This window comes from Acinonyx jubatus, chromosome E1 (genome assembly GCF_027475565.1).
Source record: "Acinonyx jubatus isolate Ajub_Pintada_27869175 chromosome E1, VMU_Ajub_asm_v1.0, whole genome shotgun sequence".
In the NCBI taxonomy this organism is placed as follows: domain Eukaryota; kingdom Metazoa; phylum Chordata; class Mammalia; order Carnivora; family Felidae; genus Acinonyx; species Acinonyx jubatus.
The window spans coordinates 41,649,342-41,674,393 of record NC_069397.1 but is presented as its reverse complement, the minus strand read 5'-3'; the positions used below and the strand labels follow the sequence as shown (position 1 = coordinate 41,674,393).

The 25,052-nt window shown below is 40.6% G+C and overlaps 2 protein-coding genes across 8 annotated transcripts in view; one reads left to right on the top strand and one right to left on the bottom strand.

The window, feature by feature from the left end:
- The window catches only part of LOC128313466 (uncharacterized), a 33,925-nt gene extending 23,011 nt beyond the window's left edge, over positions 1 to 10,914 (bottom strand). The window contains exons 1-2 of one of the 3 annotated variants that reach the window (XR_008294222.1): positions 9,283 to 10,914; positions 2,995 to 3,166 (exon numbers count right to left, since the gene is read on the bottom strand). Coding sequence is in view for 1 of the 3 variants with exons in the window: in XM_053212210.1 (XP_053068185.1) it covers positions 2,995 to 3,166; positions 9,283 to 9,325 (215 nt within the window). In the remaining 2 variants the exon portion in view is untranslated. The remainder of the gene's footprint in view (positions 1 to 2,994; positions 3,167 to 9,282) is intronic. The other 2 variants (XR_008294221.1, XM_053212210.1) reach the window with 2 other exon arrangements.
- GPATCH8 (G-patch domain containing 8) overlaps positions 9,530 to 25,052 on the top strand; it is a 100,353-nt gene continuing 84,830 nt past the window's right edge. For 2 of the 5 annotated variants that reach the window (XM_053212203.1, XM_053212205.1), the window contains exon 1: positions 9,623 to 9,686. Coding sequence is in view for 1 of the 5 variants with exons in the window: in XM_027048923.2 (XP_026904724.1) it covers positions 9,642 to 9,686 (45 nt within the window). In the remaining 4 variants the exon portion in view is untranslated. Of the gene's footprint in view, positions 9,687 to 25,052 lie in introns of all 5 variants that reach the window. The other 3 variants (XM_053212202.1, XM_053212204.1, XM_027048923.2) reach the window with 2 other exon arrangements.

Below are 25,052 nucleotides of genomic sequence, written 5' to 3'. Positions count from 1 at the left end.
TCTGGTTGGTCCTGGGGGTCACAGATCATTCTTACTAAATGTCCTAGCATGGTAATCCCCAGGTTAAATATTCAAGAAGTCTCACTAAGTGATTGTTTTGTCACTCAGCCTGAAGAATCTGCAGAAGGAAAGAGGATGCCTTGGCCCCTTTCCTTGAAGAAATTCTTAGAACAGTTGGCCTCAAATATTCATGAGCATCAGAATCATGTTTTGGCAGGTGGGTGTGGTATTTTGATTTGGCAGAACTGGGGTGGGGCACTGGAATCTGCATTTTTAACAAGCACTCCCGTGTTATTCTGACCCCATTTTGAGAATCTCCTCTAAAGTCAAGATCTGCATAGACAATTGATTTCATTTCCATTTAAATTCTCAGAGACATCTCAGACTTAGCAGGTCTAAAGTGCAACTCTTGGCCTGCTTAGTTGGTGGAGTGTGTGACTCTTGATCTTGAGGTTGTGGGTTTGAGCCCCACATGGGTGTAGAGATTACTTAAAAATAAAGTCTTAAAAAAAAAAGTAAAGTGCAACTCTTGATACCCTCCCAAATTTTTCCACCACCCACACAACCTTCCCCATCTCAGCAAATGATTCCACATTCCACCTAGTTACTCACACCAGGAATCTTGAAGTCATTTGTTTTTTTATTTTATTTTATTTTATTTTATTTTATTTTATTTTAGGGAGAGAAAGAGCACGGAAGCAAGGGAAGGAGCAAAGGGAGAGAGAGACAATCTTTTTTAAAAAATATTTGTTTCATTTTGAGAGAGAGAGAGAGCCCGTGCACATGAGCACAGGGAAGGAGCAGAAAGAGACGGAGAGAGAAAATCCCAAACAGTCTTTGCACTGACACAGCATGGAACCTGACCCAGGGCTCAAACTCAGGACCATGAGATCATGACCTGAGCTGAAGTCAAGAATAAGACGCTTAACTGACTGATTCACCCAGGCATCCCATCACTCTCTCTTTTTAAAAGTTTATTTATTTATTTTGAGAGAGAGAGAGAGCACACTCTCATGCATGCTCGAATGAGTGGGGGAGGGGCAGAGAGAGAAGGAGAGAGAGTATCCTAAGCAGGTTCCGCACCATCAGCACAGAGCCTGATTTGGGGCTCAAACTCACCAACTGTGAGATCATGATCTGAGCCGAACTCAAGAGCTGGACGCTTAACTGACTGATTCACCCAGGTGCCCCCCCACCCTGCCCCGCCACCCTCTCCCTTTTAAAGTAAGCTCGATATCCAGTGTGGGGCTTGAACTCATGACCCCTGAGATCAGAGTCAAATGAGTCACATGCCCTACCAACTGAGCCAGCCAGGCACCCCTGAGGGATCTCTTGGAAATGTAAACAGGGTCACGTTGCTCCTCTTCTTCAAATCTATCAAAGCTTTCCCTCTGTGCAGAGTCCAGCTCCTCGCTGTGACTTCACGGCCCTCCTTGGTGAGTGGTTCCTGCCTCTCTTTCCACTTCACTTCTAAATCCTTTTCCCTACCCCTTATGGTCCCTCTGACCTGGACTGGCTACAGAACATGCAGGGCCCAGTGGAAAGTGAAAATGCAGAGCACTTGCTCAAAAGTTATTAAGAATTTCAAGATGTAACAGTTACACCAAGAATGGAGCATCAACCCGAGGGTGGAGCCTTTCCGAGTACAGAGCTTTGTGCTACAGGCCCTGCCTCTGCCTGGAACTGTCTGCCCCAGTTTATAATACCCAGCTCTCAGCTCAAATGTCACCTCTTCAGAATTGTCCGCTGAATTTAAAGTAACCTCACCCAGTTCCTCTCAATCATATCACATCACTGGGTATTATGATCTTTTCTGCACGTGGCCCTATCTGAAATGATCTCATTTGTTTACTTGTATATTTTCTGTGTCTCCCTGCTTCCCTCCGCGCCCCCCCCCCCACACCAGAAAAAAGAAACTCAATGAAGGACCTTTCCCGCCATGTCACTTCTGTATCTCCAACACCCAGAGCAGGGCTGCTTCAAGACTAGGCACATGATAAATGTTCAGTGAATAAAACAAACGACTATGCTGAAGAATGCACTCCAGGAAGCTGGTGAAGCGTACTGGCCATCTACCACAGGGGCATCCTACAGCCAGCAGCGTTTTTGCTTTTGTTTTTTATTATTTTTTTTAAAGATTAAAAAAAATGTTCATTAAGTAAACTTTACTCCCACCGTGGGGCTCGAACTCACAATCCCAAGACCAAGAGTCGCATGCTTCACTGACTGAGCCAGCCAGGTGCCCCTATTTTTTTTTTTTTTTTAATTTGAGTCGCATTTGAATTCCTTCAGGCATCCTTCCCACTGTCTTTTTTTTTTTTTTTTAATGTTTATTTTTTGAGACAGAGAGAGAAAGAGCACAAGCGAGGGAGGGGCAGAGAGAGAGGGAGACACAGAATCTGAAGAGGTTCCAGGCTCTGAGCTGTCAGCATGGAGCCTGAAGCTGGGCTTGAATTCACGAACCATCAGTTCATGACCTGAGCTCAAGTGGGATGCTTAACCAACTGAGCCACCCAGGTGCCCCTTCCCACTGTCTTAAATTCTATCCCAATTTACACACTTCAGTTCCTGTCTTTTCTGTGGTTGAGCAGGGATGAACACATCACTTTCAAATCTTTTTAGTTATGTGACCAAGAACAAATTACTTGATGTCTCTGAACCTTTCCTCTTCATCTGCCCAATGAGGACAATTGTTCTATCAGCTATTTGAATTGAGATTAAAGGAAATAACACCCATACATTGCATGTAAACACTAAAATGTATATAAGTGCTGCTGTTACGAGTTTAAGAGAGGCAGTGGTGAAATGGGAAGGACACGGCATTCTGGTTCTAGCTCTTCACCTACTACATGTATGACCTTGGCCATGTGACACTACCTGCCTTAGCCTCCGTGTCGTCTCCCACAAAATGGCTGTGTAAGCAGTGACAGCTATGTTACAGTATTGTTGGGATTATCAGAGAAGGTTCAAGAAGAAAGTAGGAGTTACTCTTACCTTTCCCTGAAAGAGCAGTGGGAAGGAGCCATTGGAAGAGCCCCGGGACAGTCCCTCGTGTAGCCAGCAGGGGTCTGCTCTCCCTCACATTGTACCCAGGACTCCTTGGGAGACACAGCTGGGTCCACAGGGCCCAAAGAGAGGCAGCTCTTGGTTTCACCATCCCAAATGCCTGTCTCCATAATGAGAAAGGAACAGAAATCTGATTTCACAGATAAGCAAGGCACCTCCCCCAACCATGCAAAAACAAACAAATAAATAAAATAGCTACCCTTTGTGCCTTCCAAAGTGTGCGGGTTCCAGCTGATGGAGTTCAGGACATGCAACCCCCAGATATGGCACTGTGACATGTTGAATGTTTCAAGCTGAAGAAATTTAAGGAATCATAGATGCAGAAAGGGCTTTCTAACTCCCTGAAGCATGTCAGAAAACTGTCATGTGAGAAGTGCTCTCTCTATATCTGGAGAGAAGAAGCACCCTTATCTCTGAAGACTGAGGGATACAGGGAGGAATCTGAATGAACAGGCCTTGCTACATTTCTCCCAGTTTACTATATTGTTCTATCCTATCTTTCTACAGTTGGGTCCTCATTTCCTTATGAAGGCTCCCGTGTCACTTAAAACTTATACTAAATAAATCTGTATGCTTTTCTCTTATTAGTCTGTCTTTGGTTACAGGAGTTCCAGTGGAGAACTAAAAAGGTAGAGAAAAAGGTATTCTCCCTCTCCTACACAGCCTCTATCATTACTTACTGACCCTACACTCTTGCAGGCTGGGGCTTCATAGATCAGTCCCACTTTTGCTGCTTGGCTACCAGGAGTCTGACCTTGGGTGAGGGTGGGATTGGGGAGGTCTGGAGGAAAGGAGGGCCTTCTAAGACTGTCCCAGCTCCTTCCTCCTTTGCCTTCAGTGCCCCGCCCTTTTCCTGTTCCCATCAGCTTCAGCCTTCACAGTGCCGGCCTTTCCCTATGCTGGTTCCCACTGGACAAATGTCTAGTTTGGCATCTGGGAGTAGAGGTTTAGAGGTGGGACTCTTGACCCAGGCAGACCCAATTTGAATCCAGACTCCACCTCTTACTAGGAGTTTGACCTTGGGTAAATTCATAGAAGCCTCAGTTTCCTTACTTGGGAAATAGGAAAAAACCTAATCATAGTACCTACTTCATAGGGTGGCTGTGAGCACCAAATGAGATAATGCATGTGGAGTTATTAGCTTGCTGCAAGCACGGCACATAGTAAGCCCCACCCCAAAGGCTGCTAAATAGGGATAAACTTTCAAAATATCTAACAACTGTTCTCCTTGGCCAAGTAGAGAAAAATCCGAGGGGCTGCTGGGTGGCTCAGTCGGTAAAGTGTCTGACTCTTGATTTCGGCTCAGGTCATGATCTCACAGTTCATGGGATTGAGCCCCGAGTAGTGCTCTGTACTGACAGCATGGAGCCTGCTTGGGATTCTCTCTCTCCCTCTCTAACCTCTCCCCTGCCCACAAACATCCTCTCTCTCTCTCAAAATAAATAAATAAACATTAAAAAAAATCTGAGTTATGTGATACTCTTTTCTATGTTGTCTTATCCCTGCAAGAAGTGAAAGAATAGAGAATTGGCTGGTATGGACCTTTTTTTCAATCACTAAATTGAATTTTTGGTTTTAATTGAAGTAATATTATTTCCATAGGCTAAAAAGTCAAACTATTCTGCATGACTTTTTATGAAAAAAGTCATCTCACCACTCATTATTATTTGGAGGCAGCTGCTTTCAACTCTTTTAGCTCTTTCTTCCTTATTTTTAATCATGCCTCTGTCCAATATTTCTTCATTCTAAATAATATGCTCATACTAATATTTCTTGATTTTTTTCAAATGTAGACATTACCTATTGAGTTCCCATTATGGAAGAAGACTTATATCTCCCAAACTAGCCCCCTTTCCTTTCCTATACCCTCACTATATACTTTTGTTAAACATTTTTATTAGATCAATATTCAGGTTTTTTTTGTTTTTTTGTTTTTTTTTAGAGAAAGAGAGGGTGCAAGTGAGCAAGGGGCAGAAAGAGAGAGAAAAGTGGGGCTCAAGCTCACTTGAAGTGGGGCTCCTGCTCACCAGAAGCAGGGTGCAAGCTCACCCAAGCAGGGCTCGAGCTCATCAGATGTGGAACTTGAACTCATGAACTGGGAGATCATGACCTGAGCTGAAGTCAGATGCTTAACAAATGAGCCAGCAGGCGCCCAATATTCAGTTTTTATATTACTGTGATTGTAGGTATTTTTCACAGTTAAACCATGTTACAGAGTAGAATTACTATCTTTAAATTTTTTCCTTATAGGGGGTGCCTGACTGGCTCAGTCGGTGGAGTGTGTGACTCTTGATCTTGGGGTTGTGAGTTCAAGCCTCATGTTGGTGTGAAGATTGCTTAAAAAAATAAAACCTTAAAAAATTCTTTTTCCTTATAATATTTTCCCTTGAAGTTTTTTGTCTGTCTTTCTTTCTTTCTTTCTTTTCTTTTTCTTTCCATGGTTTTCTATATTCTTGTCACTGACTTCCCCTGTATACACTTTGGAGAAATGAAAATGTCCCTTTCAGATCCACTAGTATCCCAGCAATATTCTTTCTGGCTTGCCCCTTCTTGGGGCCTCTGTCCTCCTGTGTCCTCTTATTTTCATCTGGATTGTGTGTTTTTAGGCCTGCTGCACACTAGTCATCCTGGAATGTCTCCACATGGTTACCCTGGGAATCCTTTTGCTTCTTCCTCAGGCTGGATTTGATTTCTGGACCTCAAGTCTCCCTCTTTATTGTTTTACTCCTTTGTTTTGCTGTAGAACTTCCCTTAGTGTCTTCCAGAGAAAGAGTCCGTGGAAAATAGATTTTTTTTTTTTTTTGAGAGCTTGCAGGTTGAAAAATGTCATTTTCCCCTTTTACAGTTGAGTAATGATTTGGGTGGATAAAGATTTTTTTTCTTTCCTTCTTTTTTGGGGATAGGTGGGTGGGTGGATATAGATCTCTAGGTTCAAACTCTCCTCTCAGAATTTCTAGGGAATTACTCCTTAGTTTGGTGTTTTCGAGAGATCCAAGATCATTCCAATTCCCAATCCTTCATTTGTGACCTATTTTTCTTCTTTGGAAAGCTGTAAGACCTTCTCTTTATCCCATGTGTCCTGAAATTTCACAACGCTGTACCAGGCAGCAAGCTATTTTTCCATCCATTGTGCTGGGCCCTCTCAACTTGGACATTCAGGCTCTTAGAACCAGAAAATGTTATTTCTTCAATATGTTCTTCCTTCCTTTTTTCCCCCATTCTTTCTGGAAATTCTGCTATTCAGATGCTGGACTGACACTTACATTTTCTTCTCTGTTCTTTCCTATTTTTCTTCTCACCTACTCAAAAAATCTTTCTTTAGTGCCTATTATGGGTCATTCATTATTCTAGGTGCTAGGGATATAGAAGGGAATAGAACTGGAAAAAAAAAAAACACATCTGCTCTAATGGAGTTTACATTAAATATTAGAAAGTGTAACTACTATGGAGAAAAATAAAATTAGGGAAAGAGACCGGGACGTTCAGAATACTAAGCTCCGTGATTTTAAATAGGGTTATCAGGGAAGATCTTACTGAGAAACTAACATTTGAATAAAGCCCAGAGGATGAGGAGACAAACCACATGGATAAGTTATCTTGGGAAGAATGAGGCAAAAGGAACAACATATACATTAGCCCCTAAGTAGGGCAGACTGAGGCAGGAACAGGTCTGGAGGATCAAGGTATAGCCAAGAAGCCAGTGTGCCCAGAGAGGAGGGGCAGAGAGGAATGACGTCTGAGAGGTGAGGTGATAGTGGTCAATGACAGGGAAAGCCACTGAATGGTTTCAGCAGAGGACTAATGTGCTCCAATTGACCTTGTAACCTTATCACCATGCTCCTTGGAAGACGGTAGGGGGTCAGGGTGGAGGCAGACACTTAGTTGCTATTGCAATGATGAGGGAGAAAGTAAAGATGGCTTGGACCAGGATGTCTTTTTATTGTTTTCTGGGAGATTTCTGCAATTATTTCCTAACTCTTCTATTGAATCTTTCATTTCTGCTTAAAACATTTTAACTTTCAAAAGTTATTTCTTAATCTCTGAATATTCTTTTTTTCTCTTTTTGGCATCTGATGCTTCCTGATGTGGTCCCTTATTTCCTGGGGTAATATTATATTTCTGTGGCTATTGATTGCCATTCTTTTGATGGTTTCTTTTATTATTTCCATTATCTCTGGTCCCTCTGAATCCCCCTTCCTGTTTTTTGTTTTGCTTTGGGGTGGGGGTGTCTCTGTCTTACAGGTTCCCTTCAATGTCTGGTTATCTTTGGCTATCCATTCATACATAAGAGCTAAGTGGAAGCTCTGTGTGGATGGGGCTTCTGGAATGATGGACTTCTCTGCAGGATATCTGGGCTGGAACATGACCTTTATATGTTGGGGAGACCCCACTCCTACTCCCATTTTTTCCACCAAGTCTGACCACAATGTTAGCTTCTACCAACTCTTCTCACTTTCGGCATGGTACTTCTTTCCTTATCTGTGCCAGATATGTTAAAGTCTCTTTGTTCAGTCTTTCCGGAGGACAAAGGAATTTATAGAGTCCGTTTCCTAAACTGCCTTGTAACCAGTCCTGTTTTCAACTCTCTCATCTTGGTACCTGGTGATTCCAATTCCTGAACCTTTCTGGTACACCCCAGCGTTAGTCAACTAGTTTCCTTGGCTTCTCCACTCCAGTAATTTGTTTCTTCTATTCTACTAAAGCCATTTCCATTTAAATTTGTTTCTTCTATTCTACTAAAGCTATTTCCATTTAGCTATGCTTTCCAGCTTCCAAAATCTTTTCTTTTCTTTTTTTTTTTAAATCTTTTCTTTTTTAAAAGATTTTATTTTTAAGTAACCTCTACACCCAATGGGGGCTCAAACTTACAACCCCGTGATCAAGAGTTGCATACTCTACACACTGAGCCTGTCAGGAACCCCTCCAGCTTCCAAACTGTTGTTTACATCTCTTGCCTGCTGTTGTTCCTTCTTCAGGCCTCCTTGTCCATGTGAGTTTCCTGCCCTTCTCATCCTCTTATTGTCATTTTAGTGGGGTTGGGAGAGAGAGAAGGGGTGTATCTGATTCAACCTGCAACATTTTAACCCGCTAGTCTCTCTACAACATTTACATTCTGTGTTCTGCCTCTCCTTAGATAGAGAGTTCTTTTCATAGCTTAAAATTGTAATTTGCTCAAACTGGGGTTGGGTGAGGCACAGGGTAACAAAGGAATGGAAGATACACATCCTTCTTCCAAAAACTTATATTCCACTTGACTCTCTCAGGGTCGGGAAGGGCTATTTTCCATTTTATGATTTCTGTCAACTACTCTTTTCAAAAGCAGGGAAGTTTTCATGTCTCTCGTACATTTTGTGTATTTTGGCTAAGGGAGCTGGAGGCTGGGTGGGGTCCTCAGGAAAGCCATAGGATGGGAAAACCTGATTCATAACCCACACAAAGTCATTGCCGGTCATGGGCAGTAGAGATTACCAAATTTAATTTCCTTATTTTATAAAAAGGAAACTGAAACCCAGAGAGCTTTAGTTGATTTTGATCAACTTTGGTCTCCTTAAAAAATATTTAATCTCTTAAAAATGCCAACTCTTGGGGCACCTGGGCGGCTCACTTGGTTGAGCATCCAACTCTTGGTTTCAGCTCAGGTCATGATCTCACAGTGTCATGATCTCACAGTTCATGGGATTGAGCCTCAAATCTGGCTCCAAGATAACCGCACAGAGCCTGCTTGGGGTTCTCTCTCTGTCCCTCCCCTGCTAGCCTGCACTTTCTTTCTCTCGTTCTGTCAATATAAACAAATAAACATTAAGAAAAACAAGTAAACTCTTAACAGTTAACGGGCCTTTAGGTCTAACTTTTCCTTCCCTTTGCTCCAAGCCTGCGGTCGCCTTGCTGTTCCTAAAGGTCAAAGGTCATTTTCGAGGTCTCTGAAATGCACTGTACCTTGTTTTATTTTTTGTAGCACTCGTTAATATTTAAAATTATGTAAATATTTTACTATTTATCTGATTTTCTCCACTGGAACTTAAGTCCTATGAGAGAAGGGCTCATTCCTGTCTCGTTAGCCGCTTAACCCTCAGAGCAAACCAGGATTTGAAAGGAGCTAGTCTGGTTCCAGATCTGCGCTTTCAACCACGATATTACGTTGCTATTCAGTGAATAAAGCTGAGGATGAGCTTCTACACACACATGGAAACAAGAGGGTAAGAAAATATATCTCACGCGTAGAAGCGAGCAGGTGGAAAACATCCGGACCCAAGCGCATTGTGCCCCCGTGACCTTTCTCTCCGGAAGCGCTTGCTGCTCTCGGGCGCGAACGCGCACGCGCGGCCGCCGGGGTCGCTCTGGGCCGCGAGAGTGGAGGGGACTTAAGGGAAGGTTCCGCCTCCAGGGCCGAAAGGCGCCTGCGCTGGAGGGGCTCCCTTCTGGACGCGACTTCTCGTTTCCTCCCTCCCTGCCTGCGCGCGCCGGGTGGGCGTGGGAGGAGGCGGGGAACTGGGGAGGCGAGCGAGGGGGCGGGTGTCGCGGGAGGGAAGGAGCGAACCCGAGCGCTTCGTCCTGAGAGGAGCGAAGGCGGCAAAATGGCGGACCGCTTCTCCCGCTTCAACGAGGACCGAGACTTTCAGGTAAACACGGGCGTCGCCGAGCATCCGGGAAGGCGCTGGCCGAGCCGGGACCTCCTCACCCCCCGCTCCCAGCTCTTTTCCTTCAGGCTCCGCTCCGGATTACGAACCGGCTCGCTCTGCTCCCGCCTCCCAATTCTTCAGGGGGCCTCCCAGCTTGAGGCGAGGCCGCGTCTGCTCTCACTTCTTATTCTCTTATCTGTTAAACTTAGGCCGCGGGTTTGCGGCTTCGGCCTGCTTGGGCGGGTTTCGGAAGCCCGACCGCACACTGGGGTCTGTGCTCCCCTCGGGTCCGCCCGGCCTGCGGAGGCGACGGGCGGGCTCCTGGGGGGAAAAGAGGGGTGGGTTGGGAGGGCTTCGGGCGGGTGTTGCTGAGACTACCGCTTCCGAACCCCTGGGTTTTGCTCGCTCGGCTCTTCTTGGGGTCGTCCTTCGTCCATCCTCACTAGGGTGAATCCCTTTCATTGTCTTTTCATTTCTTCCCATGGAAAAGGGTGCTTTAGTTACCAGACGCCTTCTTGGTTGGTCAAACATTGAGATTTCTCCGGGCGTGAACGTTGTTGTTGTTGTTATTAGGCCGTTAGTTTTGCTTGGCAAGCCGTAAGTTGTAGGACTGTGGTCGACGTAAGGTTGGCCCCCACCTACCTCGAAAGATTTTTAAGAAGCGTAATGATCATGGACTTCCTAAGCGTTTGATAACTAGCGCCACAAGCTGCCTTTTTCTTTCTTTAGTTGCAAATGTTGTAAGGAAAAATGTCCTCGTGATAGCAGGCATTATTGAGCAAAAAATAAAGGCCAAATTGGAAGAACTCGTCTTTCGGGTGTTTAAAATACCTTCCAGTTGAGCATTGTTACCGCAGAAATCTCGGCCACTAAAAGGGATTTACTAGAGATTGCCTATTTCTAGGGTAAAGTACATCCTTGGAGTCTCAAAGAAACCACTGCATTACTACCGCATATCCTGGCAACAGCAATTTGGGTCAGGGGATGAACATCAGAACTCAAGTTTTTATCCCGCTGCAGATCTTTCTCTGAATATCAACATGGGATACTCTAGATACGTTTCAGAAAGCGATTTGAAGGGTTTGCATTCCCCGAAATGATTGGGTTGGTTAATAAACAGGTAAAGCAATTAAACCAACACTGTTAAACAGACTAGTGCATAGAACGCTTGTGAGAAGTTTTGCAGCAGTAAGGGATCTGGGGGCTGTTAAAAAGCCTTGTAATCATGCGCCTGCTGTGTAGCTGCAGCACAGGACTGGATCTCAAGGTGTTTAAGAATATAATGCAGGGCCAGGGAAGTTGAAGCAGTTCCTGTATAACCATTTGATTCCTGAGAAAGATTGTTTTTTAGTGAGAACTATAAAACGCGTGTAGGCTGAAAGATGCGTGGGCTTTATTGGTAATTTTTAAAGAGACATGTCGTTAAACTAAAATCCTCAAGTGCTTTTTCAGAGGAGAGAATTTCAAGGTGACCTAATAAAATTGAAAATAGATAATATGGACAATTAAGTTTTGAGGGAAAATGGCTGTCAACCCCTGAAGTTCAGCAGGCTTAAACAAAGAGCATTTGCAGAGCCCTGAAAGAAGAATTTGAAAACCGGATAGCAGATTATGAGTGCTGTCACTTGAAAAAAATGAGAAAGCCTCTACCTTTCAAGTAAGAGTTCTTTCTCTTAGGCTTTGGTTGGGTTTATGTAAAACCTGGTTGCTAGTCCTTGGAGGATAGTACGTTTATTTGAAGTTTGTTTCCTGCTTGTATGTTGGAATAACCAACTCCTGCAGTATTGGGTCAGCCAGGAAAATGTTGGTTTTTAAAAATTCAGATGTCCTAATATTAAGGGTAAAATAGGGTATTGGGAATGAAAACCTTTTAGACAATTATAAGATGTTACAACTTCTGTAAATTATTGTACTACATTTCTAAAAAGCATCCATTTAAAAATACTTAAATGTGGCACCTGCGTGGCTCAGTCTGTTGTGTCTGACTGCTGATTTCTACTCAGGTCATGGTCCCAAAGTAATGGGTTCAAGCCCAGCGTCAGGCTCCATGCTGAGCATGGAGTCTGCTTAAGATTCTTTCTCTCCCTCTGCGCCTCTTTGCTGCTCTCTTCTTTCTCTAAAGTAGAAAAAAATACATAATAAAAATACTTAAAGTAGTAATTTTCTGGATATTATGGTAAAAGGAAAAATAAAAATTGGTTTTCATCAATATGGTCTTTCAATTAAAGTTACTGAGAGGAAGTGTAATAGCATGCTTCTGAATATAGTATATCTGAAACAAATTTCAGGGTTGGGTTATTCAAAATTAAATGTGGCCTCCTTTTAAGGTTTTAAGTGATAAATGAGGTGAAGGCATTGAATACAGTTGAAAACAAATCCCAAGTAGGTTTCCAAACAAAGTGCATAGATCCTGTTGCTTTAAACAGATCTTCTTACAGCACGAGAAAATTTTCTGTGCTGTCTTCTCTGGTAAGTTCTAGATGAGTATCATTTTCTTTGCCTTTAATTTGGCAAGATAATTTAGAAGTATAAAATTAGACTCTTTGCCAATTTATCATCAAGTGCAAATTTTGAAGAGTTTGTGGTATCTTGAACTTAGTATTGAGTCAGAAGTGGGTTCACTTATTTGTAAACACCTGAAGTTTAAAGGTGTTTTGTATAATACGGTGAGGAGCTTAATTAACTGTGGTATGCCACCTGGAGCACTTATGACTAGAAGGGGTAATCATTATCAGGGACATTTAAACATTTTCAGTAAGTTCATTTTATTTATTTATTTTTGTTTTTTAAAAGCTTATTTATTTTGAGAGAGTCAGAGAGAGTGTGCACGAGTAAGCAGGTGAGGGGCAGAGAGAGAGAGGGAGAGAGAGAATCCCAGGCAGGCTCTACGCTGATGGGGGCAGGGGGAGGCTTGAACCCACGAACTGTGAGATCATGACCTGAGCTAAAATCCAGAGTCTGGTGCTTAACTGACTGAGCCACCCAGGTGCCCCTCGATAATTTCATTTTAATAATAAACAGGTATTACTCTACAGGCTTTATGTGTATTATTAGCTAATAATCTTCACAATAACCCTATGAGGTAGGTACTATTAATGCCCATTTTCAAATGAAGCAGTTAAGGCACAGAGAATTAAATAGCTGGCCAACCACATATAGTGGATAAATGGCAGAGCCTAGATTCACACTCTGGCTCTTAGACTCTTGAACCTGTGCTCATAATCATTGTGTCTACTGGTAATTACATATTTTCTGTATCTGTAATTGAGTCATCAAATATGGAGGATAAACTTCTAGGTCACAAAGAGTAAGTGAGCTTTTAGAGAGATTACACAAGTACTTTTTACTGTGTTCTCTTTTGTCCAGATCTGTTTCTTGGTCTCTCAAGGACTTCTAAGGAGACTTCTGACAGTGATGAGTTATACTCTCATAGAGGATATATTAACGTAGTTTAGGCATTCTTTTGTGTAGTCTTTTTAAGTGATACTTTTTAATCTTTGGAAATCTTTGTGATTTAGGCTGATGTATTTATTTTTTTTAATGTTAAGTTTTGACTACGGCTTTAAGAATCTGACCTCAATTTCTGAATGAGACATGACTTCTGCCTACACTTACCAGGTTAAGGCATATTTGTTCACAGTTTGAAATGTTAACACAAACTAATGGAAAATATATAGTATAATTTAAGATATAGATGTATTCAGTACTTTGGATTACAGGTTCTCTAAAGAAAGTTTTGTTTGTACAGTGATGTGCAACCATAAGGTGTTAAGATCTGCTCAACATTTAGTGGTTGTGCAGCTATTAATGGTGACACTGCTGAATGCTATGAGGAAATATTTTCTTTAGTTTGTGTTCTTGCAGAGGACTGGTGATTTAAAGTAGCCTCTCGTTACTTTTTGTTCTAAATATATTCTGCATTAGATTTCTTTTTTTTTAAAAATTCATTTAATGTTTATTATTGAGAGACAGAGACAGAGCGTGAGCAAGGGAGGGGCAGAGAGAGAGAGAGAGAGACAGACAGACAGACAGAAAGAATCTGAAGCAGGCTCCAGGCTCTGAGCTGTCAGCACAGAGCCCGACACGGGGCTCGAACTCACAAACTGCGAGATCATGACCTGAGCCGAAGTTGGACACTTAACCGACTGCGCCACCCAGGTGTCCCTCTGTATTAGGTTTCTAGTGAAAAGGAGCTATGATAATAGATAGTTGAGTAATAAAAGAATGAGAGAAGTATCTTAAAGTTCATAATAGAAATAAAATTACCCAAGGATTTTCTATAATCTATGTAAGTAATCATAGTGGTAAATAGCAATAAATCATGTATTACTTTTATGTAGCATGTTTGTAGGATTCTTCTAGGTGTTTCACATGATACCAGGATGTGGCCTTCACTTAATTCTGAAGTTGACCATTAAGTGAGGAGGTTAAAGTTTTAAAGTACTTAGGGCACAGAAGCATGTAAGTATATTTTCTGTGGTGGTGTCTTGTAAAAAAGTTTGCATTCTAATGCAGATATGGCAGAGACATGGGCAGGTGTTCTAATCTCTGTTTTCTAGGTCTTCCATCATCTGGAAGAGATGCCACTAGCTATGAGAATGAATGTCTGCTTTGCTTGGGATACTGAAACTTATGCAAAATTATTACTGTTCCCTTTCTCAACATATTATGTGATAGGTGGAAAGGATTGGAACCAAGGCTGTACCAGTTTCAAAATACTGATGATAAATTGGCATGGTTATTAGCAAATGCAAAATTATTGGTTAGTATATTCTCAGGGGATCAAGAATTACCATGTCAGGTCAGCTTAAGGGAAAGCTCTCTGGTGGTGATTTGAAGGATACAGGGTATATATTCAAGATAAAAGGTATTTGAAAAGGGATATTTTAAGGAAAAAAAAATCACAGAGAAAGACATTTATGAGTTTCATTGAAGGGAGAATGGGTTTGACAAGAATTGTGATCACAGGGTTTTGTGTGATGGTATGCTTATTTGTTTTAAAAGTAGGCATGGGAGACGAAGAAGAAACAGATCTAGAGGAATATAGTATCAGGCTGATGATTTACAGGGCTGTTCTAGTACCATGAACATAGAAAAACAGGTGTGTTGTGTTCTTTTATCCTATACGTATCACACAGTTCTCATTAGCGTACTACAGAGGGATTCTTTTATCATGTTTTATCAAGTCTTTATGATAAATTATATAACCAGGGTGCTTGGTGGCTCAGTCATTTAAGCATCTGACTCTTGATTTCAGCTCAGGTCATGATCTCAAGGTTCCTAGGTTCCAGCCCACTGACGGTGCAGAGCCTGTTTGGAATTCTCTCTCTGCTCCTCTGCTCTCTCTGCTCCTCTCTCTCTGCTCGTGTGTGCATGCTCACTCTCTCCCAAAATAAATAAACTTAAAAAAATACTATAAATTACATAACCAGAACTAAAAACTGTGACTTAAAAATTTTTAAAGATCTATATCATTAATTATCCTGATTCTGCTGCTTTGTAGCTGAGACACATTTCCATGTCCTTTCCATCTGTTTGGGTACATGATAAAATGAAAAAAAGGACAGTGTTTTCTTGGCAAGATTTCCATTTTCTGGGGCACCTGGCTGACTCATTTGGTGGAGCGTGCAACTCTTGATCTCAGTGGTGACTTCAAGCCCCACGTTGAGCGTGGAGTCTGGTTAAAAAAAGAAAAGGAATAGAAGTTCATGAGATCTTGAATTATGTATTTGAAACCCATGTAGAGATTTCATCTTTTTTCTTATGACTTGATAAATTTCTAATATTTTATTAGTGAGAATGGGTTCCAACTTGAGGTTAACATCCTGTTCTTGAATTCTGTTAAAATTCCTTCCCTGAAAACTGCTTGGTACTTTTGCTTGTGTGTCTGGCATTATATCTCTTTTTCATATTAGCATTGCCATTTAGCATTAAGTGAAAGCTGACTCATGTTTAATTACCAGAGGAATTACAAATGAGCACCACAAATACTGAAAGAAGTCATTGATTTGATATTGCAGCAAATACCAGAAGATGTTGTAATGATTTTCCAGTTATAAAAAGTGAATTGTCTGTTTAACTGTAGAAGTCTAACTGAATGTGCTTAATGCATTGTATTAGTCAATGCAAAAGTTTAAATATATCCAGCTGAAAGAATGTATTGTATTGTCATGCTTATACTAAATGATTTCTTTGGGATTTAACAAATGCATTTGGTATCTTATACTTAATATAGGAATTTATGGAAGGAAAAGCAGCTAAAGTTGCTTTGGCATTGTACATAGGTTATAGCATGTATTATTTTATTTATTTTTTTATTAAAAAAATTTTTTTAGTTATGTATTTTGAGAGAGCACAAGAGCTTGATCCGGGGAGAGGCAGGGAGAGGGGGAGAAGAAGAACCCCAAGCAGTCACCACAGAGCCTCATGCGGGGCTTGAACTCATGAACTGTGAGATTATGACTTGAGCCAGTCAAGAGTCTTGACGCTTAATTGAGTGAGCCACCCAGGTGCCCCTAGCACCTAATATTTTAGTAAGTGCCATAGCTAGTAAGAATTTAAAACTAGGGCCAAAATAGTAGTTTTCTGTTATTTGCCTTAATTTTTTTAAATATTTATTTATTTTGAGAGAGAGAGAGGTAGAGAGAGGAAGAGAATCTCAAGCAGGCGCGACAGTCAGTGCAGGGCTGATGCAGGGCTGGATCTCATGAGCCAGGAGATCATGACTTTAGCCGAAATTAAGCAGCCATCCAGGCATCCCTGCTTAATTTTTATTTTTACCAACAGTGTTAAGGTAAGACATAGGAGGTTAAGACATATCTTGAGTTGTGTGTCTTCATAATATTAATTTGGTCTCATCTCAGGGTGCCTGGGTGGCTCAGTTGGTTGAGAGTCCCACTTTGGCTCATGTCATGATCTCGCGGTCTGTGAGTTCGAGCCCCGCGTCGGGCTCTGTGCTGACAGCTCAGGGCCTGGAACCTGCTTCGGATTCTGTGTCTCCCTCTCTCTCTGACCCTCCCCCACTCATGCTCTGTCTCTCTCTGTCTCAAAAATAAATAAACGTTAAAAAAAATAAAAAAAAATAATTTGGTCTCATCTCATGAAATTCCAATTATTTATCATCCTTCTCTGACAGTTACATTGATTTCAAAGAGGAATTTGAATTTTCTGTCTGCTTTATGGAATTGAAATACAAAATAGCTCTTCAGATTTAAAGTTGTAATAGAAAACATCATTGATCATGTTCTGTGACTATTTTGTTTTTTTTAATGTTTATGTACTCTTGAGAGAGAGAGAGAGAGCATGAGGAGTGGGTAGAGACGCGTGCGCACACGCACACACACACACACACACAGAATCTGAAGCAGGTTCTAGACTCTGAACTGTCAGCACAGAGCCTGAAGGCACTTCAACTCTGGAACAGCAAGATCATGACCAGGGCAGAAGTCGGACGATTAACTGACTGAGCCACCCAGGCGCCCCTTGTGACTGCTATTTTAAATAATGATCATTGGAGAAATCAGTACTCCTGTGTTTTGTTTTGGGTAACCTTTTTCCAGTGTTGATTAGGGAGGAGAGGCTTACTTTTTCACCCGTTTTGTAGGTAGTACTGATCAAAAATCAAGAAATTAATTTGATGTTTTAGATCTGGACTATACAAGAAGCTAAAGTTGATGCTTACGGGGGCAACTGGGTGGCTCAGTCGGTTAAGTGACTGACTTCGGTTCAGGTCATGATCTCACGGTTTGTGGGTTCGAGCCCCATATCAGTCTCTGTGCTGACAGCTCAGAGCCTGGAGCCTGCTTCGGATTCTGTGTCTCCCTCTCTCTCTCAAAAATAAACATTAAAAAAATTTAAAACTGATGCTTGTGGATTATATGCTGTAGTGTCAGTAATTTCCCTTGTTATGAGTAAACCTAGAAGTAAAATTATGAGATATCTTAAAAGGAGCAAGAGTGGTTGAAAATTTAATTGGTTTAATAACTACTTTAGGGTATCATCTACACAAGAGATACCGAAGGGTATGTTTACCTTCAGAATATTTTCTAGTATATACTTATTTTTAAGAAGGTTGTTAATAAAATAATATTTGAATAGTGGCTGTGCTAAAGAGTATGTGTATATTTGTGGAAGAAGCTTTGTTAATAAGTGGTGGTTTTCAAGGAACTTTTGTTCCAGATTGAGAGATAATAAAGAAAATAATATTTATTACTCATAAGACCAGCATGATTATCAGATGAATAGTATACTAAATAAATACAAAACTCAAAGTAAATGACAGAACCCTTAAAGTGGGATAGTTGGGCATGCCTTTATGAAGAAATTAGCATTTAAGCTATATCTTGAAAGATAGGATTGCATCTTTGCAACGAAAAGAATGGGAGGGATTCAGTTGGAGAAAACAGCCAGGGCAAAAGTTTGGAAGTGGAATAAGCAGAATTGTTGGTGTGTGTGTGTGTGTGTGTGTGTGTGTGTGTGTGTGTGTGTGTGTTTGCGTGTGTGTTTGTTTTTGTTTTTGTTTTCACAGTGATTAAACTATTGAGCATAGGGAAAAAAGTAAAAGCTAAGGCTACAACAGCAAGTTTTATTTTAATGTTCTATGCTGGAATATTCTACCTATTTAAGATGTTTAAATGGGGGATAGAGATCAAAACAGTTTTTCTTATTTGAAGATTAATTCAGTTACAGTGGTGTTAGATGTGCTATACATACAGTTAAAGCTGTGATAACCAGTCTCCATTAACCAGAGTTAATGTGGGGGGGGGGGCAAGAGAGGGGTTATAATGACTGATTTTAAGCTTAGTAGGGGGATAAGTAAGGACTTTTGGGGTGAAGGGAAAAGTTGGATCAATGGATTGTAAACTGATGGGATTTAAAAATTGTTGGAGAGATGGGAGGTGGGTGGAGGATGGGGAAAATATAAAAAGCATTAAGAATATACTTACCCTGATGAGCACTGAGTAATGTACAGACTTGTTGAATCCTTGTACACCTGAAACGAATATAATATATGTTAATTACACTTTAACAAAACAAAAAAGAATTTTTGGAGTAGAGGTACTGGAGTGAATGAGTGGGAAAGACAGAACGTTCTGGTTGGGAGAGCACAGTGTTTGAAATAGAGATTATGGAAGGGTTGAGATTATTGGTAATGACTGTGAGAATGAAATGGCTAAAGTAGTTTGGAGGACAAGATCATAGGAAACGAAGTTAGGGAAGTAAGACACCAGAGTTTTGTAAAATCATCTAACCTGGATGTTAGAATGGTAATATTGTGTAGTTATATACTGCATGGTTTAATAAGTGCCCTCATACACACTCTTATGTAATTCTTTTGGCAACTCAGGTAGATGAGGTAGAAATTCTGTTTTGGAGATGATGAAACAGAGGTCCAGATATTTTAAGTATTTTGCCTAATACAGAGCTGGATTTTGAACTTTAATCTTCTGATTCTTTTGGTAGTATTCTTTCTGCTGTGTAATATAGATTGGCCACTTTTTGAGACGAGTGTTGGTATTGTCTACAGTACACAAAGCATTGTTTTGTTTTGTTTTTAAATATCTTTTTAATGTTTATTTTTGAGAGAGACAGAGACAGAATGCGAGTGGGTTAGGGGCAGAGAGAAAGGGAGATACAGAATCAGAAGCAGGCTCCAGGCTCCTAGCTGTCGGCACAGAGCCCGACGTGGGACTCAAACTCACGAGGTGTGAGATCATGACCTGAGCCAAAGTTGGATGCTCAACTGACAGAGCCACCCAGGTGCACCGGCATTGTTTCTTTTTAATACAAGGTAGCATTTTCTACCAGTTAACTGGTAGGAAATAGTTGGTATGTTTATCATTAAATATTATATTTTTTTTCTGGAAACATCTTGGTGTTATAAACTTAATTTGGTTATTTATGACTTCTTGCTGGCCTATTCACTGTGTATATAGGTCTACCAGACAATTCCATTTCCCAAACATTTATTGAGTGACCATGTGTTAGCATCATAAAGAATAAGAAACGAGATAAGAAGAATAGATGGGGAAAGAGAATGGTACTTTTACTGGATACTGTCAAATTAGGGTACTATAAACTTATCCTTGACCACTACACCATCAAAAGTTGACTGCTTTGATATCTAGTGATGGTACTATCAGCTGCTATTTGTTGGGTACTTATTACATTCCAGGCCCTGGGCCAAGGCATTTTAGAGATATTTATGTAATCTTAAGTAACCTTTTAAACCAGGTGGTGGTATCTCTATCTTTTTACAGGTGAGAGAACTGAGGATCAGAGAAATCGAGACCATATAGTTAGAAAACTCAAATTTGAACATTGAATGCTCCTAAGATACAGTTTTTTTCTCTTGTTTCTGATTTCTCAAGTATCTGATTCAAACTCACTAACTTATGTTTTAAGACTCTTTTTTTTTTTTAATTTTAACATTTAAAAAAAGTTTTTGTTTATTTTGAGAGAGAGAGAGGGAGAGAGAGAATCCCAAATAGTGTAGAGCCAGATGTGGGGCTTGAATTTAGAAACCTTGAGATTATGACCTGAGCCAAAATCAAGAGTTGGACACTTGGGGCATCTGGGTGACAAGGTTGGTTAAGTGTCCGACTCTTGATATGAGTTCAGGTCATGATCTCACGGTACTGAGGATTTAGCCCCATGTCAGGCTCTGTGCTTACAGTACAGAGCCTGGAGCCACCCAGGTGCCCCAGGTGTATATCTTCTTTTCCCTTCTTTGTCCTGCCATCCTACAGTTTCTGTTGTTATCTGGACATGCTAGGCTCTTTTATTATTCTTGTTTTTGCATATACTCTAACCTGCCTGGAATTCCTACTGCTGTACTCAATTTTGTACTCAATTTTGGTGTCACCTCTGACATATTCCTTAGGCAGAGTTAGTTACTCCATTTTCTGTGCTCCCACAACACTTTCGTAATATTTCAGTATTACATTTATTTGTAACAGTAGCAGCTAACAGTATACAGTGCTTCCTCTGTTGTGTGCACCATTATCTCATGTAATCTCCCACTAATGCAGGTCCTATTACCCCCATTTTATAATGAAAAACTTAGCCAGATCTCATGGCTGGCAAGTTGAAGAGGTAGCTTTCAGGTAGTTTTTGAACCAGTCGCAGCTTTTAATCACTGTGCTTTTATCTCTTCTGCTGTATACTTCTTATAATTTATTTTATCACACCAGACTTAGAATTCCTTGGGGCGCCTGGGTGGCTCAGTCGGTTGGGCATCGGACTTGGGCTCAGGTCATGATCTCGTGGTCCGTGAGTTCGAGCCCCATGTCAGGTTCTGTGCTGACAGCTCAGAGCCTGGAGCCTGCTTCAGATTCTGTGTCTCTCCCTCTCTCTCGGCCCCTCCCCCGCTCATGCTCTATCTCTCTCTGTCTCTCAAAAATAAACGTTAAAAAAGAATTTCTTGAATGCAAAGTCTTTGTTTTATTCATTTTTCTAGCATTGAGCCAGGGTATGGCACCTAAAAGTTGCTCAGATATTTGAATTAATGGTTAAGTAAAGTCAGGTATGTTAAGGAGAGGCTTAGTCTGAGAAGAATGTAGACTTGGGGATTTAGCTTCCTGCTGTGCTGTGGATTATCTAGGTTGAACTGTTATTTTCTGTGATATCTTATAGAGCCAGTTGAGGGATATTTCAGGTATGGAGGCTGTATTATGGTCATTTATAGTTTCACTTTATTACATATTGTATATAACCACACCAATCATCTTTTAATTGTGAGTTTCCTTTTCTGTGACACATTGTACGTATACTTGTTTTTCTGTGGACTAGGGCAGAAATTCTTTCAAACTTCTGAAAAGAGATCTATCATACCAGCCAGTGGTAAAAGAAATAATATATGTTACTGTGGGTCCCAGATGAATTGTTTAACTATTGTCTCCCTATCTTTTTGAATGCCTCAAGAATTGTTTGTTGTATTTTCATGCATTTCTGAAAAACCCCTATGGGTTTTTTTTTTTTTTAAGTTGGTAATTTTTCTTTGTTGTGCTTTTTTTTTTTTTGGAAACCATTTCTTTCTTGTTCTAGTTGAATTATCCAGAAAATTTGATATGTCAAACAGGTGTGCATGTATTTTTAGACTAGTATATGATATGCTCATACCCTTGACCCAGTGTAATATGTTTTCAAGTTCTTAGTTGTTTGCTGAGATTGCTAGCCAATTAGCTTTCCTACCAAATTATGTAGAATTAAGTTTAATAAATGAATTTTTCTCTGGGTATTGACTGGTCTCAACAGTGCTTTAAAATAATTATAATTTTGTTCCTCTTTAAACCTCACAATCTATGTAGTAATGCTATAGTGTAATAATGTGGATTTTACAGCTGAGGAAACCAGCCTAGGCCTGGACAGAGGTTTAGTAATATGTCCAAGGTGATACAGCTAGCAGATGGTTGTGATTTGATTTCTGGTGTCTCTGATATCAGACAGATCTTTGGTTTTATAATTGCATACTGGAAGCCATTGTACATTAGACTGTATGATTATGAAAACAATACTAAAGAATTGGGCGTTTTGAGGAGTTGACCACAATGATGTTTCTGTCGACTAAGTGGAAATAAACTTTAAGTATACTAATAAAATGATACAGTAATTCCCTAGAATGTTCATTTCCTTTTGGATAGGGTTTTTCCTCCTAAGACATTTTTATTCTGAATTGTTTAGGATAATAGAATTAGTTTTTTTGGAATGAATAGAGAGGGGGACGGGGATGATGTCTCTTATTTATTTGGTGACAGAGGAGGACTGGTTGTGTTCATAGATGGAATATGAAGCTATCCTGTATGGCTCTGTCTGCTAAACATACCATTTTTTGTCCATGGTAGGTAAAATCAGCATCATTATGTGTTTTGAAATTAGAAGGTCCAAATTATGAACAAGTATGTTGCTTGAGTTGTAAGGTCGGGCTATGATTAATATTTCCTCTTAGTGGCATTAGATTATCTCTAAGAGAATAATAAGTACAGTACAACAGATAAGTTTTGCTTGGGGACATTTGAAGCAGAGAGAGACAGGAATGTCTATAATATGCAGCCTAATAACCAGAGCCAGGTGCTAAAAGATAGGGCTAGCATTGAGTGGTAGAATATACTGCCAAAGATAAAACTACTTTAAACTTGGCTCATACCTAGTTTACATGGGAAAAGTCAGACAGGATTTAAAACTTTAGTTTGCATAATCCTTGTGTTAAATAATTGATTCATCAGAGATCTTGGATCCAGTGACTTTGACTATGAGTAATATTTTTTCATTAGTTTTTTGGGGGAAATTGTGTTAAATTTTAATAGTCATTGTCAGATGGAAGAGAATATCACCTCTTTATGCCTGAAATATTGTGTTTTGTTATTTGAGATTGTGATGTTTATTGTGATGTAAACAATTTTTTTAATGTTTATTTTTTGAGAGAGACGGCAAGAGTGAGCATGCATGAGTGGGGGAAGGGCAGGGAGAGAGGGAGAGAGAGGGTCCAAAGCGGACTCCATGCTGACAGCAGAGAGCCTGATGTGGAGCTCGAACCCATAGAACCATGGGATCATGACCTGAGCCGAAGTTGGATACTTAATCAACTGAGCCACCCAGGTTCCCCTGTTTGTTGTGATTTTTAAAGAATTGTCCTGATAATTTCCTCTTCTCTAGTTTTAATTTTCCCTATGGGATTGTATAAATTCCAAAATAGCACTGGTTAGCAAATAACAAGTTTCCACTTATATGGATAAATTTAGGGCAGTCCCTGTCTCTATTTATATTTAAATGATCATCACAGCTAAATTTGTAATAGAGAAGTTTCCACATTTGTCCTGTGCTTGGAAGCAGAATCCTTGACCTATAAGGAACTAGAGCTACTGTGTATTTTAATGACCTGCAAGTCAGCCAGGTTCTATTCATTTATTATTAGATCTACCACAAGTTGAAGCTTTTTTTTTTTTAATTTTTTTTTTTACCATTTATTTATTTTTGGGACAGAGAGAGACAGAGCATGAACGGGGGAGGGGCAGAGACAGAGGGAGACACAGAATCGGAAGCAGGCTCCAAGCTCCCAGCCATCAGCCCAGAGCCCGACGTGGGGCTGGAACTCACAAACCGCAAGATCGTGACCTGAGCTGAAGTCGGACGCTTAACCGACTGAGCCACCCAGGCGCCCCTGAAGCTTTTTTTTGAGAGAGAGGCAGTTGAAGGAAAGTCTGTTGGGTATATGTATACATCTGTGTACATTTTAACATCTTTTTTTTCTTTAAAGTGAAATTGCTTCTGAGGTGCCGGGGTGGCCTCTGTCTCCCTCTCTTTCTCTGCACCTATCCCTCTTGCACTGTCTCTCTGAAAAATATATAAACATTAAATTTTTTTTAATTTTTTAAATTTATTTTTTTAGATGTTTATTTTTGAGACAGGGAGAGACAGAACATGAGTGGTGGAGGGTCAGAGAGAGAGGGAGACACAGAATCTGAAGCAGGCTCCAGGCTCTGAGCTGTCAGCCCAGCGCGGGGCTCGAACTCACAAACTGCAAGATCATGACCTGAGCCGAAGTCCAGCACTCAACCGACTGAGCCACCCAGGCGCCCCTAAAAATTTTTTTAAAAAGTGAAATTGCTTCTAGTCCGATCCTTTTGAACTTAAATTTCTTTTATTTATTTAAGATTTTATTTTTAAGTAATCTCTACACTCACGTGGGGCTTGAACTCACAACCCTGAGACCAAGAGTCGCATGCTCTACTGACTGAGCCAGCCAGGCACCCCTGAACTTAAATTTCTGATCACCATAAATGAAAAACTCTATTTCAACTACGAAAGCACATAATACGTAGAAAGGAAGAGTTGATTTAGGCATTGGAATAAGTGTTTCAAGCAGTCATTAAAAGTAAATTTTAGGGGGCGCCTGGGTGGCTCAGTTGGTTGAGCATCCGACTTTGGCTCAGGTCACGCTCTCATGGTTTATGAGTTCGAGCCCCCACATGAGGCTCTCTGTTGTCAGCACAGAGCCCACTTTGGATCCTCTGTCCCCCTCTCTCTGTACCTCCCCTGCTCATGCTCTCTCTTGAAAAAGCAAACATTAAAAAAAAAAAAAGAAAGTAAATTTTAGGAATATTGTAACATAGTGATCTGTGATTTTTCACTAGGATAACTATGTTGTGGTTTATGTCTTTTGTCCTGGCATATTTAGTCTCAACACTCCTTTTTACTCTCAAAGTGCCCTGGTTTGCCTGATAACATTTTGTGATCATCTTAATTCTGATGGGGTTTGAGAAGTCTAAAGGAGATTTTGAAAGTAGGGTAAAGCAGAAGAAATACTTCTCTTAAAATCCCTGTTGAGGCCTTCACATAATCAAAGGCCATATTGACTATTTTTGGAAA